The 18,849-nt window shown below is 32.5% G+C and overlaps 1 protein-coding gene across 6 annotated transcripts in view; it reads left to right on the top strand.

Annotated features, from left to right (window-relative positions):
* Positions 1-18,849, top strand: part of ARHGEF10 (Rho guanine nucleotide exchange factor 10) — a 199,738-nt gene that overhangs the window by 111,783 nt on the left and 69,106 nt on the right. For all 6 annotated transcript variants that reach the window (XM_074287967.1, XM_074287966.1, XM_074287969.1 and 3 more), the window contains one exon: positions 8,721-8,902. In XM_074287967.1, the coding sequence (XP_074144068.1) occupies positions 8,721-8,902 (182 nt within the window). The remainder of the gene's footprint in view (positions 1-8,720; positions 8,903-18,849) is intronic.

The following is an 18,849-nucleotide window of genomic DNA, read 5'->3' as shown; positions in this document are numbered from 1 at the left end:
GATGTGAATTTAGGACTCTTTCAATCTCAGGCCTATTCACCGAATTATCTTTTTCTTTTTGCTTAATTGGACAATTTTGATAATTCTCTCATTTTAAATACAAAATGTTAGTTTTGGAGGGGGATGCTTAGAGATCATTCAATCTAACCCTTTCATTTTACAAATGGGGAAACTGAGGCTCAGAGAGAGGAAGTTAAGTCTCCATTGTCAAAGCTAGTAAATGAAATAGCCAGGACTACAATCCTGCTTTTTCTGACATAATTCCTATATTCTTTTCACTCTATTCTGCCTCTGATATTCTTTGGATTTTTGGCAAAGCATTGTGTTCTATTCAACTTATTTTACATTTTCCCCCTTTATATTCTCCACTCCAAACTAAATAAGTTTACTCTTTGTTCTTGACATGTTATATGTTTACTTCCTACCCTATTATGTAAAACTATTAAAAGCCACAACGTTTTCATCAGCCTTCCTGGACCTCTCGTCAAGTTTCCAAGTTCCTATTGGATTCATGATGGATTTTGTTTTTGTTTTTTTGTTTTATTTTGTTTTAGGTATTTTTATATCTCTCTGATGAAAAAGAATAATGGATTTGAAACCAGAGAATCTGGGATCTATTTCTTAGTTTTGATATAACTTGGAGCAATCCAATTTTTTCTGGTTTGCCCATTTCTGAATTGCATTTAAGTAAATTATCTTTATTCCTTATGAATAATTTGTATTTGTCATGAACCATTATGCTTTACATTACTATATTATAACATGTTTAAAGCCAGGCACATCTCATCTAGATATTTTATCCTCTCTAGTACCAAACAAAATGTCATAAACACTGTAGGTACTTAAAATATTTTTAAATGATTAAACATTATTATGACATATATTAATTACTCTTTTGTGGATTCAATCTAAATTATTCCTAGTAAGAAAGTAGGTAGCTTGAACAATGCATTAATACTTTTAGGGTCTTTTAATGCTTAACACCCACTATGTGATTACCATTTTTGAAACATGCACATGGAGTACTTCAGAGTTGAGAAATTGTATTTTGTTCTTTTTATAACCCTTGTAAATCCCATTGCAGTTGTTTTTCTTGGTCATTGCCCAACTTCTGTCACTCCAGCTGCTTGCTCCACTCAATAAACTCTATGTACATATGTTACTCTTGTATAAATTACATTGTTGAAGATAGATAAACAAAAAAATGGATGAGATCTTTTTATTTTTTAAAGTTCTTCATGAAAATTTATTTTGTTTTATGTTATTATAGTAAATTTAATATTTATTTTATTCTAACTTGGACAATTGGATGATTTCACAAGCTTTAGAAATAGCTACACAATCTAGCATATGTGGTAAAATTGAATCTAATTGAGTCACTATAACTATTTTATTTCATTTTATCTTTTTTATCCAAATTTTTTTGGATAATTGTCAAATGTCTTTACTTATTTCACTAGTCTCATTCTTGCTATATTTTTATTTACTGATTTTACACAAACTTCTCAACTATTAATATATAAACATGTTCTTTTTAGTTCATCAGAGTTTGGTCAAGTATTTGCTATGAATATGACATTATTCTTGACACTAGGGACACAAAGATAGATAGAACATAGTCTTGTTCTCAAGGAGCTTCATATCCAGTGAAGGGAAGGACTAATAGACAAACTGGAGCAAAAAATACAAAAAAGAAATTTGGGCAAAGTTCAGCACTTGAAGATGATCACTTGAAATATTTGAGAAAGAAGAGACCATCTCCATCTGAAGATACACAGTTGTCTAGGAAAATTGCACTCAGCACTCAGAAAGGTTATATCTGAGAGAGATCATGGCTATTTAAAAAAAATACTCAGTTACTACCCAACTTTTATTTTCTAACTAGATTCCAATTCACCATGGGTATAGGAGTATAGGTGAAGAGAGATGGGGAAGAAAAACATGAATATTGCTTTAAAGATATCCCCAAATCTAAGCATAAGAAATGGGAAAGGCATGACCATTGTATCCCAAACAGGGAACAATGGCCAGTGGCCAGGAGAGGACTAGGCAGGAAAACAAAAGTGCAAAGTGACTTGATCCCCAACTGAGTTCCTAATGCTGATCCTGGCTCAGATGCTCCCATTAGGCATAGGCGTGCATGGAATATTTAGATGAGGGCAAATAATCAGGTTAACTACCACCATGTTTATAGATTTTTTTTTTCCCCTCTCTTTGTTAATATATGTGTGTACATGCATACACATGTATGTACAGTGTCTGAACATACATGCACATGCATGTATTATATGCGCATATATTGTACACATATATGTTTATACATATATAGTGTGTGCATATGCACACATGCATGTAGCCATTTACTTGTAATACTTCCTTTAAATTTGTTCTTGATAATACATTGATCTATGAGTATAGCTAGGCTCATATACATATGAGCCTACATATGCATATGTGTAACATACATTGGATATTGTATCCAATACATGTCCTACATGTGTAGAATGTTACATATAATAACATTATATGATTTTTTTTTTATTTTTGAAGATCTCTTCATATAGGGAAAATATGATTATTAACCACTTTCCTCTGTTGGGAATATACCTGAACTTATCAGGCTATGTCCTATGACTTTAGAAGTTTACTTAAGATTTTAGAGGTGAAATAGATCACTGGAGGTCAACTAAATTTAATTTTCATTTTACAGATGAAGAAACTAAAATTCCTAGAGATTTAGATTTGCCCAAATCATAGATAGTAAATGGCACCCTCTGACTCTACATCTAGCACTTTTTCTTTTATTATGTTACTCTGCTTTGCTCAATCCTAAAATAAAGTTGCTTTAGAAACCAGTTTTTAGATGAATAGCCCTTTTTTTAAAGAAAAAAGTCCAATTTAAAATTGTAAAATTTTATCAAGAAATTCTTGCCAATATTTCCCTCTCATTATAAAATAAGTTAAATTTCAGTTCTATGAAGAATAATTGCATTTTAGTGCTCAAAGGACTTTTAGAGCCAAAATTCCTTTTTACAGATGAAGTACACAAAAGGCAGTAAGTTATAGAACCAGGATTTGAACCCAGGTCTTGTAATTCTAGACTTGTGTTTAACTATGTCATGCCGCCTCTCCAAATAGGAGTACTAGTTAGAAGACTGTTATAATTGTTCAGATTGGAGGTGATGAGATCTTGGGCTAGGGTGATATTTTGTTAATGTAAATAAGTAAATAAATTCAAGTGATAAACTATGGACATGGAACAAGATTTGGTAGTGATAGAATAGGACAGAATTTAGGATGATTCTAAATTTATAAAGTTGGGTGATGAATAAAAAAATGGTAGACTATTCAATAGAAATAGGGATATTTAGAGAAAGGTTGATTTTGAAAGGCAAGATGTTCAGATTCACTTTGGATTTTCTGAATTTGATGAGATTCTATTGATGCAATTCATAATGTAGGACTGGAGTTCAGAAAAGAGATTAGGATATTAAATTAGACATCCATTTGGGTAATTGACTGAATGAGCATGAATGAAGTCACCAAGGAAGAGGTTAGCAATAGAAGTGGGTTGAGGATAGAAAATGACTCAAGATTAAGGATTCAGAGATAATGATTCAACAAAATTGATTGTAGAATGGTTAAACTAGTAGAGAAAAAGTTAAAAGAACAGAGTCTAGAATGCCAAGAAGGAGATGGGGGAAAGGGATGCTGGTGGAGGGAGACTATGCAGGATCAGTGGAAATTAATAGTTCAAAAGGCTTAGAAAAGTCAAGTATAAAGATTGAGAAAAGGCCAATGGACTTAGAAGTTAAGGGATTATGTATTAACCCTTGAGAGAACATTTTCAATAGATATTATGGAAAAGAGACTTTATAAACCTTAGGCTGCTTATAAAGGTGAGTTGTTGTTGTTGATGATGACGATGATAATAATAGTATAAGCATTTGAAGGAATTGAAAGAACAAGAAAATATTTGCTCATAATAAAAGAAGAAAAATACATATTCAATCCTGGAATGCAAATATTCCTGGGAGTTCTTTTTCTAGAACCATACATGGTATTTGTTGGATGGAGCATTCAGAAAACTGTTATTCAAAATAACATTTGGAGCACTGTTGCCTTTCTAATTATTCATGTTTATGGTCAGTCTAATTTCAGGAAAAAAAGGAAGAATAAAAGCTTAAATGTACTCACAACACTGTTGTGTAGCCTCACTCTGACCACAGTTATGCTTATGATCAATTTTTTTTAGGAAGGTCAACAATTCTCATTGATTCTACATTTTATCTTTTTGCAAAATAACTTTCTACATTGACTTTTCCTAATAATATGTGGAAAATTCTGAAAAATTTCCAAATAATAGATGAAAGCAAAAATACTGTTTTTTATAGAAAGCACTATATAATCCTAACAAGTTTTTTTTTTTTTTAAACAAATCTACTTTGAAAGCTTTATATTAAAACATGAAATTGGATTTTTCCATTTCTGATCTTACTTCTAGAATAAGGGGTAGAGACAGTGTCCATGCAGAGAGTGGGAAAAGTATTAGATTTAGATGATTCTATTCCGTTCTGCCAGTTATGTGTTTTCCAACAAATCACTTGGACCTTCTGAATCTCTATATAAGCTCCTAATATAGATGAGATAATTGGAATTGTTGTGTCACAGTTCTCTTTTAAAGTCCTGACCCAATTTCTCTAATTGTCCTATTCAGTTATTCTGCCTCAGGTTATAACCATTCCCTTTTAATGTTAGGATAAAGGTTTTATATCTTAGATGTTAGGCTATAGTCATTCCCTCTTAATGTTTGATGGGATGAAGGTCTTTATCCATTTTAGACATCATTAGATTAGCTGGAGCCTCTCCAGTACCTCCCTCATTATGCCTGCTTCCATTATGTCATCCTCATCCTAAGTTCTTGCCTCCATTATGTCATCCTCATCCTAGGTTCCTTCCCCCATTAGGTCATCCCCATCCAGGTACCTCCCCTATTATGTCATTGTTCTTGTTATCCTATTAAAAGCATCTTGTTATTGGACATTCAGGGCTGGATTCTTTGAGATGATAGTCTCATTCAGCCCTGGGACCAACCCCCATTTAGTCCCAGTAAATCTCTCCTATTTAATAAATTATTAAATTGTTCTCTAATCTCTGTCTTGTTCAGTTTTTCTGGCATTCCAGGATGAATGGTCTCCAAGGTCACTTTCAGTTCTAAAATTGTATTGTTCTATGATTCTATGATTTTTAAAATATTTTATTAATGTAGGAAACTTCCTCTACCAATTCAAGTTAGCAAATGGCCTGCAAATGAGGGCTTTACAAAGTTATTCTAGATCTTGGAGCAGTTACTTAATTAGCACAGTATCCTATAGCTCTTATGTGTCAGACATTTAACTAGAACCCAGTTCTTCTTATCTCTGAGGTCATATCTATACACTATATCATACTTTCTTTTACTTCTATAAATATGTTAAGTAAATTGGAGAAACAAAAGTCATTCAAATGAGTGAGAGTGAAAAACTGAAGACATAGTATATTCCAAATAGAGAATTTGCTTTAATAGTCACTTAAAAATTGATCCTTTTTGGAAAGTGTAAATTTGGATGCTGAAAAGTCCCAGAACATGATGTGAGAGACGGCTTAGTATACTATAATCTAAATTGTGTCCCCTTTACCTTTTGGGGGACCCCTGATGTAAACTGCATCCCCCTTTGGGGGGGAATTCCTAAGTCTCAAATATTGAGAGGGGCACATCTTTCCCTGACAACTCCTATTCAATTGGAAATATGCCTGGGGCATAGTCAACATCCTCTACTAAATGGCTCAAACTGCTCCCCACTTCCAAGCCAAGGGTTTGTCGACCTATCTTTGCAGAAATCCTAACAGAATTTTGCCCACTAAGAAAGTTGTCTTCTTACTATATTGTTTTCTTAACCCACCTTTGCTAATTCCTAATCAGGAGCTATTTGCCCTTTTGAACTTAGCCCACTGATGAAGATATTTTCTTCTCAGTGTTAACCCATCTTTGCCAAGTTCCTAATGTGGAGTTTTGCCTGCTAAGAAAGCTTTCTTCTTAGTGAAAATGAATCCCCTTTTACTTTACAGACTTCAGGTTTGTGAATTCTTTTTCATGGAAACTTTGATAATGACCAGAGGGGATCTCTTACCCTCAGTTATCACACCTCATCACTATCATTTACATTGAACTATCAATCATTCATTAAGTATTTTTAAAATGCCTACCATGGTGCTGCTGAGGCAAAGAAAAAACCAAAAGAGCCCCTGCCTTCAAGGAATTTATATATGATAAGTATAAATTAAAAGACATTGAGTTTGGTCTTGGCTTTATTGCTTGCATGTTGTATGATCTGGTAAATATAATTTCTATTTTGTGATATTCTCAATATATGTGGGATATAAGAGGTATTTAAGGAGGAATTAGCACCCCTGGTGTGAGGTCTGCTAAGCCCTTTACAGGGTTATTCATCCACTATTGGTATCTATCTTCATCTAACTCTCACCCTGATAAACCATCCCAGGAGATAGGCTAAATCATATCTCAAACCTATTGATGAGTTAGGAGGCTGATTACCCCAAGCATGTGAGGATTGCTGTGGCAGAATGGGCTAAATAGAACATTTTGTTTTAGTAACCATGAAAGTGGCTGAAGTAGTCTCTGTGGAGTGCTTAGAGTTTGGTAAGATATTGAAGATGACAAGGTCATGCATTGCATATGGGACCATCATCAGTCATAACATAGGAAGAGAGAGTAGGATGATAATTTAGTGCAATTCTGCCTCACTTAAATCCATTTCACTCACAAATCAAGATATCATCCTGAGATGTCATTGCTACTCTTTGAAAATGAAGGATAAACAAGTACAATAGTTTTTTCATTCATACCACAGAAATAGTTCTACCTCCTATCACAGCAGGTTTGCCTTGAGGATCAAAAGAGATGATATAAATAAAAATGCGATATGAAATTATATAAATCTAGGGGACAGTATCTCATTCCATCTCTTCCCACTCCTAGCTTTTAAGTCTCCTTTTGTATATAATCTTTATCTATTATAATGTAAGCTCCCTGTGGGATAGGACTTTTTCTTTTATATGTGTTTGTTTCAGTAGGTCAAAAGAAACATGAGGTGCATAAATTTAGAAACATCTCATTTCTCCTCCGATGTTCATATGAACTATTTGTGCCTGACCTTTTGTAGAGCCTTCTGAGCTCATATTGGTCTGATCAATCACAGTTGGACACTTTGTACCTTAACTCCAATGTAGAGGTATAATTTTGGTCCTTTTTAAAAACAAAGGATCTGAGTTTAAATTAGACCTCAGACCCTTCATAGCAGTGTAACTCTATGCAAGTCACTTAACCCTGATTGCCTCAAAAAAAAATTGGGAAAATAATCAAATACAGCCTTATTCTCTCTTTCTTATTTTCTTTCACTAAAGTCTGATGGCATGACAAAAATCAAGATGACTGATGATAGTCCCATATGTTAAGGTTGACCTTGTCATGTTCAGCATCTGATCAAGCTCTAAAATCATCACAACCTCCTACTCAATGAGCTCTAGTGTCTCCTGTTACCTTTAGTATCGAAGAATATCCATTTGTAGTGTTCTGTCATTTAAATCTCTTCGTAATTTGCTTCTTTATGGCAAAAATATTTCCAGTCATCTTCTACTTTACTCTCAGCTTTAATTTGCCAGCTAATCTAGTCTATTTTCAAGTCCCCTTCTGCCTGGGATACTGTGCCTGGCTTCCTTCAAGACTCATGTTAAAGTCTATCTTTTTCAGTAATGTTTTTCTGGTCTCTCCCTCACCTCCAACTTTAATGCCTTCCCTTTCAGATTACTTTCCTTTTACTCTCTCTCTATATATATCTGTAGGAACTAGTTCAAATCAATTTAATTCAGTAAACATTTATTAATTATCACCTATTAAGCTATTAAACATATTCTAGCCACACTAGTGATTAATACTATTAATATAGAGAGAATGTTAATAATGATTAAATATTATATATAACTAATAATAAAATCCATTAAATATGTATTAGCAACATTATTTTAGAATGCAAAAGAGACAGATAACATGGCTTTGAATATCAATTCTGCTATTTTTTAAACCCAGGTAATCTGAGATAACTTGGTTAATTTTGGGGAGCTTTAGTTTTCTCATTGGTATAATTTAGACAGATCACTCATTGGTCACTTAGATTTCTTCCCATTCAAAATTTACATAATCTTATAATCTTATGATCATGGAAGAGTGATAGTGGTAGAACTTTTGTTTTATACTAGGACTAAGATAAATGGAAAAAATTGGTCAGATAATTTTCTGACCAAATAGAATTTTTTTTTTACCTATAATTCTCTAGTGTACTTGAAATTCCTCAGTATGATGGTCAGCACAGGGCCAGCTCATCCTTTTTAGTAGATAAACATTAAGTTGAGTGCTTTATTGCTCTTTGAAGAAATATATAATTTCACTATTATTCTTTCTGTTTTCTGACTCACAGCTGGAAAGATTCCTCTATCCTTTAATGTATTTGAAGCACAAAACTATATGGGGACTATTCCAAAGAAAGACAGAACCCCTATAATTTAACAGCTTAAGTATCCCTTATTTGCATGTTCTCTGTGACAGGAAATGTCAGAAAACATATAATTAATAATGTCTTTTAAAACTGTTTTGATTCTTTCAGCACTTCACATGAAAGCAATGGGGCTATATCAACTAGCCAAAGATATTTATTAAAATGGAGTGTTCCTCTTGGACATGTAGAGGTCATAGAATACAGCAGTGGTCAAGGCCAAGGTGAAAATAACAGATACCCTCCAACACATTCTACTGAAAGCATTATTGTGGTCGCCAATGCTAAGCCACGTAAGTGACAGTCTTAATATTCTTCAAAATTTATGATGCTTTTCTGCTTCTTGCATCCTGCCTCCTGCCTTCTGTCTTGTTTCAAACTCTCAACTCCTCAGAACTACATTTTTACCTCCTGATATTGAATGCTGATGGAGTTGCAACATGTTTGCAAAATATTGTCTTTAGCATATAAAAATATGCCAATTGGTAAACATAGGCTAAGATGGCCATGTGAATTAGTGAATTGGATTTTCTGTGATTTCAAGCTAAGTATTCTGACTTTTTGGAAGTTGTGCTAACTATCCCATGTATCTGTGCTAATTGATGTTGATTTGTTTAATAATGGTGTAGGCAGAATTAATCTCATTTTCCCATTTGCTAACTCTTGGAACATTTGATGTTTTGATGAATCTGTGGTCTCATCAATATGGATACTGTTTTTAGTAGTGAAGAAGGCAAGCTAACCACAGTTTTTCATCTTAAGTAACTCTTACCTTTTTCTTCCTATAAATCAGTTACAGCAGGGCACATCTAATGTGCTGAAGGTTTTCTCATGATCTTTTGACATCATATGGATATCTATGAAGTATTCAATCTATCCTTTATCCCAACTAAACAAATTCCTTTTCTGGCATCTTTGTATCTTTGATGACATCTATTCTGCCACACTTGCTCAGTCCTGTTGAAAATATGCCAAAGTCTATTTATGCTCATCATAAGTCTCTTCATTGTCATTTTGGTGATCCTCAACTTTAATTCTTTAGAGACTATAATATTCTATTTCTTATAACCATGTTCATAAGAAAATTACTGAATCTAAAAATATGGGTTTTTGTTTCAGGGAAAAATAATAGAAACTAAGAAAAGAAAGATTTAAAAATTTCATTATCTTCACATTACTTAGATTTCCCTTTCTATGTCCCCCTCTTTCTCCTTGATCACCATCCTTTAAAAAAGAAAATGAAGACCAAAAAATCCATCAAAAGTTCTGATTCAATGTTACACACTTGTTCCCCCACTCTCATCCCCTCTGCAAAGGAAGAAGGGAGAAAGTGTCTTTTCACATCTCTTCTTTGAGACTAATCTTTTTTATAATTTGTCAACATTAATTTTTGATTGATTTGTGTTTATAGGTTTTTTAAATTTACATTGCTATAGTCATTATATCTTACTAATTTTGTTTCTATTTGTATCCCTTTGCATTAGTTCATGTCAGTGTTTTTCTGCATATGTCAGCAATTTAAAATTAAGCATGTTAATTCAGTATCTGAAACAGCACTAATTCTATAAATTGATTTAGGCATTCTCTTTCTCTGTTTTACTAATATGTTTTCAGAGATATTAATTTTCTTCTGAAAACCACTTTATATCCACAAAATTCTGAGGTTACTTCATTATCATTCTTTAATATAGTTGTTAGTTATTGCTATGTTTTGTTTTTTGATATACACATTATTCAGGATGTCACTGTTAAATAAACACTTAGGCTTTTGCCATTTAATTATTTTTCCTCTATTAATCACTTTTTTTCACATTCTGGTCTGTAAAGGATTGCTGTTTTTTAAAGTTTTAATTATAATTTCTCTGTGCCTTCATACAATATGTGTGTGTGTGTGTGTGTGTGTGTGTGTGTGTGTGTGTGCATGTGTGTGCATGTGCGTGCGTGTGTATATGGTGTGGTGTGTATAGTGTGTCAAGAAATATTTATATTCTTTAATGTATCCATTTAAATTACCTTGAATCTTTCTAATTTAACTTTTTCCAGTAGTCTTTACTTCTGCACTTTAATTTTTAATCTCTGTTTCTGTTTGGTTTGCTCAGCTTTGAAAAAGGTTTATTAAAGTCTCCTGTCTTTCAATCAAAAAGTATTTATTAAGTACTTACTCTTTCTAAGATAGTGCTAAGCATTGAGGATATAAAAACAAAAGTAAAATAGTTTTTATGTCAAGGAATTTATATGCTAATGGTGATAATAACATACACTTATGAGAATATATAAAAATACTCAAAATAAATACAAATAAACTTTCCCTTTATGAATTTTGTTACATCATTTGTTGCCTATAGCATTGATATTGTTTCCCATGCTTTCTTCTATTTTTTGCTTATTTCATTCTCTCCTTTGCTCTACCTCCTCAGCAATCTTGTCCCTAGATGGGTATTTTATTCTTTAATCTTCCCCCCTATTTTCCACTTTCCCATTATATTTTGCCTTTTCCTATTGCTATGTAAGCTCCTTGAAAGTAAGGACTATCTTGTTATTTTTGTTTCTGTATTTGTATCCCCAGCACTTAGTACAATGATTACTAACACATAGTAAGTGCTTAATAAATGTTCCCTCTGTCTGTCTATTTACTTATCTACACTATTATCTCTCTTGGACATGTGAATTTTTATTTTTCCTTTGATAGCATACACAACTCAATATTTTTTTGGAATCACCTGATAGTATATTTTCTTCCAGTGACTCATTTTCATTCTTTATGCTTTTATTTTTACACATTTTTTTTGTATGTATCATATTATTAAGGTCTATTTTCTTAATTATTTTGCTACTATTTCCATGGCATTCATTTTGCCACCATTCTTTTTACTTACCCTATGTAGAATTGCTTGAAATAAGGATCATATCAGCTGGAACATATGCCTTCTCTCATATATATATATGTATTTGAAACATATATGCCTGCGAGGTATACTATACTGGCTACACACAGCAACATGGACTGGAGATGGAAAAAGCATGAATAGAATCTTTAATAAGTATTTAAGTAATTGGTGCTATTCCATGAGATTTTTATCTTAAGTGGTGATTCTGCCATTTTGAAATTTATCTTTGTATGCATTCTTAGTTACTATAAATTTGACACATATATCTTTTTGGTGGGTGAGTGGGAGAGGCCCATGTTAGGTTATGCAAGAAAAAGTTACTAGATTGAACAGCAACAAAACTTGCTAGTTCCTTTTATCATATCTCATTGACCTTCCATAGAGCAATTAATCGATGTGCTGACATTGATGAGATATTAGATCCATAAAAATAAAAAAATACTACCAAATAAAACCAGTTCTGTCCTTTATTCTTGCTTTTTACATTTGCTCCTAAAACTGAGTCTTACTGCCACCTAAAGACTGGATGCGATTGTTTAAAATCTTTGCCCTTATAATAAGTTCAACTTCATTCCACCTTTCAGATTTTTTTTTTTTGTTTTTTTTTTGAGGTTGTTGTGTATTGTTTTTTTTTTTTTTGTTTGTTTGTTTGTTTGTTTTGTTTTTTAGGCAAGCCTTAGATTCATTATTTCCTGAATGCAAGGTTGGCTCTCTACCCCAAACACTATACTATCTCTTTTCTTTTAATTTATTTATGAAGCCAAACCATCCACTTTTTAACTAAGCTAGACTTTTTTTTATACTAGTTGTTTTTCTAAGAAAAACATTATCTCATCACAGCAAAATGTGAACTCTCCCAACTATCATGTATTAGAGGCAAGAATTGAGACATTTTTAGTTGGAATTCCACTTAGGGAAAAGACTTATGACTTGAACACTTTTGTGGAAACTTTTAAAAGTTTGGATTCTTTGGAAATTTAAGTAATAATTCTTTTTTAGCTAGTTTATTATTGTGGATTTTAAAAGGCTTTGTTTATACATTAACTGAAGTTGCCTAGTTATTTTCAAGATAAAACATAAAGACACTTTAAATTAAAGTCAAGAAATTGTTCAATGAAATCAGAATTCACATCACTGGTTTTCTGAGAAAATGACACTTATGTATCATATAATTATTTCATCATCCAGTTTTTCTGACTGGTAAGAAATTTATGACTTCATTCAGAGATTTCTTCCAATAATATGTCCATGACTCTTTCTGTTGTTGTTTGTTTACATTTTTGTTTTTCTTCCCAGGTTATTTTTACCTTCTTCTTAAATCTGATTTTTCTTGTGCATCAAGATAACTGTATAAATATGTAAACATATATTGTATTTAACATAAAAAGATGAAACATTTTAAAATTTAAATAAAAAACAATAATATGCCCATGTATAGTGAATATACATGGATTTGGAGAAAGAGATAAGTCTGCTCAAGGTACCATTTTTCTTTTCTTCCTTATTTCCTTTATCTTCACTACTTTTTTCTCAGTAATATTTTCCTAGAGTTTTTTTTTTTTTTTTTTTAACTGTTAGTGATGATTGTTTTTCTAGTTAGGTTTGATCTGTTGAAAAGACATTATTTTTATTCTACTTGTCTTGGTAAAACTGTAGAATAAGTGACATTTTCCTTTATTTAGAGGAGGATTAGTTTTTATATAATTTATGACTCATCTAACCCTTGAGAAGTGATAGATAGGTAGGCATCTAAAATGGGAAAATTACTTTTAATAAACAAAATGCAATTCAACTTAATAAAACATTTATTAAGTGCCAACTATTAGCCATGCACTATTCTCAATTCTAAGGATACAAATAAGAAAAAAGAAAAACAGTCTCTGTCTTCAATAAGCCTTAGTAATTCTGTAGGGGTAGACAACACATAAAAGGAAGCCAGGGAGGTGATACAGTATTGTTTGGAGTTAAAATCAGAGTGATAGATACAATATGAAGTGAGTTATATTCTTCCCTATACAAAGGAAGCCATTGGGAGAAGTTGAGAGAGGTGGTGTCGAGGCTTACGTTAATAAGTACTGAGTTTAGAAGTGACAAGTTTACCCTAGCAAGCATATGAAACTTTGAACTGGATTTAGAATTTAGGCTTTTTATCTTAAGAACACCTGTGAGCATTCAGTAGAATCTCTGCTTCTTAAGGACAGTGATTGTCTTACTTTTATAATTGTATCTCTGATACCTAGTACAATATCTGGCACAAAGCAAATTCTTTTTATTTGCTTTTTTTTAATTAGTTTTATAATTATAACTTTTTTTTTTGGCAGTACATATGCATAGGTAATTTTTTTTTTTTTTTTTTACAACATCATCCCTTGTACTCCCTTCTGTTCTGAATTTTTCCCCTCTTTCCCTCTACTCCCTCCCTTAGATGGCAGGCATTCCCATACATATTAAATATCTTATAGTATATCCTAGGTACAATATATATGTACAGAACCAAATTTTATTGTTGTTGTTATTGCAAAGGAAGAATTGTATTCGGAAGGTAAAAATAATCTGGGAAGAAAAACAAAAAAAAATGACATAGCAAATTCTTGATGATTGCTTATTGATTGAGAATTTAATGATACATAAAATTGAAAAGTGAAGAAAACAGGCATAAAGTTAATCTCTTGGCAAAAATATTTTTATGCATATTTTTTCTCTTGTAATGGGAGAGGCAGCATAGCATAGTGGATAAAAAGCTGGCTTTGGAGTTAGGAAGACCTGAGTTTCAAGTTTTGGCTCTGATCTCTACTGAATGTACGCTCCTATCAAGTCACTTAATCTCTCAGTTTTCTAGGCAGATTTCAGAGTTTATATGTTACAAAGCAGGTAAACTACTTTGGGAGAGGAAATTTTTTCAACTAAGATTTCTCTATACCATGGGATCATAAAGTTCAATCATTCCTTTCTGTTTGATGAGGCAGTAATGAAATGAGATTTAGGATTTCTTTGATTTAGGAAACTTCCTTTGAGGAAACCCCCTCCCATGCCAATTGGCTTGTACTCTTTATTTTGACTCTTTGGAGAATTGCATAGTGGCATTGAAAGATACACGCCTAAGAGAATATGGCCAGTATATGTAAGAGACAGAGCAAGAATCTAGGTCTTCCCAACTTTGAGGTCAGATTAATGTGTCCAAAAATATTCAAGATATGCATAACACAAGTATATTTTTAATGTCATTACCCAGAAAGATTCAGTCTTGCAAAGACTGAATCTTCTGTTCAGTTGAATATAGAGAAGTGTAGCCTTAAACCCATAGTACATCACAAATTCCATACTTTTTTTAATAGAAAGCTTTCACAACACAAGATGAAAAGGGATAGGTTCACTTTGAGTAATTTCTAATAATCTGATTCTAGTCCCCATACAGAATATCTGGGAAGGTTATTATCTACCATTAACCCTGGATTTTTCAACTACTTGCTTCCATTGCAAGCACAAGGTTTATTAAATTAAAGAAGGAATATTTCTCTTTTTTAAAATAATTAAATGTAAATTTATTAAATATTTTCCCCAGTTACATTTAAAACAAATTTTTTTACATTTTTTAACAATCTTTTGAGTTCCAAAGAGGACTAGTCATGCTTGGAGACTAAATCTGCCAAACACTATTTAAATATTCTTAATTGTGAATCTTTACACTGCTATAAATATTTCTGTATTTGCTTTGTCATTGTAAATTTTGTCCAGCCTGTCTTAATGCTGTTCTTACTACTACTAAACACAAAGGTATCTTTGGACCTATCAAATTAATCTGATTCTCGCCATCATCATTGAAATACAGATACTATCAGCTTACAAATGTCTCAACAAACTTTGGCAAATTATCTAAAATAGACTAGAGGTAATGATTCTCTAGTTTACATGTACTTAGTACTTAGTATAGTTCTACAAGTTGACACCTATTCTACAAGATTGACACCTATGATTATGTACTTATAATAGAGTATAAGAGTGCTAAGAGATCTGGGAGGGAAGACAGACTTGGAGATAGAGAAGACAGATAACTGGAGGCTGGAGCTCAAGCTCAAGCTCTGGGACTCAGACCCAGACTTGAGGACAGACTTGAAGACAAAGACCCTCATGGTAGGTAGCTGTCCTGTCCTCCTTCACTTCTCCATTGAGACCAAGGCCTGTCTGAAGGTCCCCCAGAAATCTAGTCCAGCCCCAGGTAAAGGAGACACATTATGAGGGAGGACAGGCCAGCTACCTCAAGGGTCTATTATGTACTTATAATCATGTGCTTATTATGTACTTATAATCTAGTCCAGTCCCAGGTAAAGGAGACACACTATGAAGGAGGACAGGCCAGCTACCTCAAGAGTCTAGGTCTTCAAGTCTGAGCTCTAGCCTCAGTCCTCTGTCTTCTCTGTCTATTTTGGAAACTGTCTCTAGGTCTAACTCTGACTTCTTAAATACTCTATTATAATTAAATCCATTCATCATACTGAGCATAAGCCTCATTATCATTATATCACTAAGGAACCATTATTTGTTAAGATTAAATCAATCATACTGAACTAGAGAACAATTATCACCAAGCCAAAGGAGATAACCATTGTCTTATCAATTCCACTGAGGTAACACCTTATTGTAAGAATCCTTGCCTCAGATATATTTCTCCAGAGTTCTGGCCCATTACAAATATCCTCTTCCCATCCTAGGATTTCAAATACCTTGCAGGCATAACATTTTTCACAAAAAGGATACCTCTGAGTATCAATTTTAAAAAGTCAAGCTTCCATATTTACTTAGACTTTTCTTTAGATAATTGTTCTCTAGAAATATAATTTGTTGCTAATCTGCAATTATTAGATGTCATAGTTCACAGTTATGCCTTGAATGCTCTTAAGATAAAAGCAAAAGAATCATGTTCACAAGAGTTTCTTAATTCTTATATTATTTCTTTAAGTTAGTTTTCAAGACTGTTGTGTTCTGTGCTCTAATCTCTTATTTAAAGGCTATAAAAGACTGCAGATGCATAAACTATTGATTTTCAGAATTTTACATTTAGCATTGTCTCTGTCAGATTAAAATACTATACCTATGCTAACCTGCTAAATGTTTTCTACTGTTTTGTAAATTTTTTATAAATGAAATAAAAACTGAAAATTCAATTCAAAAACAAATAAACAAAACTTTTGAGTTCCAGATTCTTTCCCTTATCCCTACCTTAACCCCAATTAAGACAATACATGTGAAAGTTATGCAAAACATTTCCATAAAAATCAAGTTGTGAAAGAAAACATAGATCTCCCACCTTACTAAAAAACAAAAACAAAAACAAAAAAAAACCCTCAGGAAAAAAAGGAGATAAAGAGAGAGAGAGAAGGTTTCGGTCTATATTCAGACACAATCAGTTCTTTTTTTGGATATGGATAGTATTTGTCATCATAAGTGCTTCATAGTAGTTGTGGATCATTATACTATTGAGAATAGCAAAAGATATTGCCAAAGTATTGCTCTTCTTTGTAAACAGTACATTTTACTTTGCTTGAGTTCATGGAGAACTTTCCAGGTTTTCTGTTTTTGTTTTTGTTTTTCTGAGAGCATCATGCTCAACATTTCTCATAGAATAATAATATTCCATGATATTTATTCACAATTTGTTCAGCCATTCCCTAATTGAAGGGCATCCCCTCAAATTTCCTTTTTTTTTTTTTGCCCTGAAAAAAAGAGCTGCTACATTTGTACATATAGGCCCTTTTCCTTTATTTTTAAATCTCTTTTGGCATTCATGCCTAGTAGTGGTATTGTTACATCAAAGGGATATGCATGAATTTATAGTCCTTTGGTGTAGATCATATCTTTGATCATTTACCTATGGCTCTCATTTTTTATAAATTTGACTCATTTCCTTCTATATTTGAGAAATAAAGCTTTATCAGAGAAACTTGCTTCAAAATTCCTTTACAGTTACTATTGCTAACTATATTACCCCACATTTATTCGAATCTCTTTCTCTTTTTACCCTGCTCATTCTCAAAAGTGTTTTGCTACTGACAATTCCCTCTTTTTACCACCTTCCCCCCTTCCCATATCCCTTTCTACTTCTATTTTCCTACAAGGTAAGATAGATTTCTATACCCATATTGAATATATAAGTTATTTCCTCTTTGAGCCAGTTCACTTACCTTCTGCTATCTGATCTTTACTTCCCCTCTAAAGTTGTTTCTTGTCTCTTTTTATGGCAGATAATTTATTCCATTCTGTTTCTCCCTTTCCTTTTCTTTTAGTACATTCCTCTTGCCCCTTAATTTCATCATTTTTTTTTAATATCCCTTCATCGTCAACTTACACCTGTGCCCTTCTCTTTCTTTCTCTCTTTCTCTATATGTATATATATACATAAATGTACTCTTTCAAACTGCCATAATAATGAGAAAGTTCTAATGAATTACAACAATCATCCTCCCATGTAGGAATGTAAACATATAAATTTACTAAGTCCCTTATGATAGCACTTTGCTAATTACCTCCTTATGTTTCTCCTGAGAGCTATATTTGAAAATAAAATTTTCCATTCAGCTCTGATATTTTCATCATGAATGCTTGGAAATTTTCTATTTTATTGAATATTCACCTTTTCCCTGAAAGGATTAAACTCAGTTTTGTTGGGTAGGTGATTTTTGGTTGTGATCCTAACTCCACTGGTCTTTAGAATGCTATATTCCAAGCTCTCTGGCACTTTAATGTAGAAACTACTAAATCTTATATTACCCTGTGGATTCACTATGCTTGATTTGTTTCTTTCTGGATGCTTGCAATATTTTCTCCTTGACTTAGGAGTTACAGAATTTGGCTATAATATTACTAGGAGTTTTCATTTTGGGATTTCTTTCAGGAAGTGATTGATGGATTCTTTCCATTTCTATTTTACTCTCCAGTTCTAGAATATCAGGACAGTTTTCCCTGATAATTTCTCTAATGATGATGTCCAGGCACTTTTTTTGATCATGATTTTCAGGTAGACCAATAATTTTTAAATTCTCTCTTCTGGATCTGTTTTCTAGGTCAGTTGTTTTTTCCAATGGAACATTCCACATTTTTTTTTTTTCACTTTTTTTGGTTTTGCTTTTTTTGTATATTTATTTCTCATAAAGTCACTGGCTTCCATTTGCTTAATTCTAATTTTCCTTTTTTCTAGTATTTCCTTTCACACCACTTTCAATTCTTTTCCTAATTTCTCCTCTATCTCCCTTACTTAATTTTCAAAAACATTTTTGAGCTCTTCCATAGTCTGAGATCAATTCTTATTTTTTCTTAGAGACTTTGGATGTAAGTGCTTTGACTTTGTTATCTTCTTC

The sequence above is a fragment of the Sminthopsis crassicaudata genome, chromosome 2 (genome assembly GCF_048593235.1).
Source record: "Sminthopsis crassicaudata isolate SCR6 chromosome 2, ASM4859323v1, whole genome shotgun sequence".
Taxonomy (NCBI): Eukaryota; Metazoa; Chordata; class Mammalia; order Dasyuromorphia; family Dasyuridae; genus Sminthopsis; species Sminthopsis crassicaudata.
The sequence above is the reverse complement of the archived record's forward strand: the minus strand, read 5'-3'. Positions and strand labels throughout refer to the sequence as shown.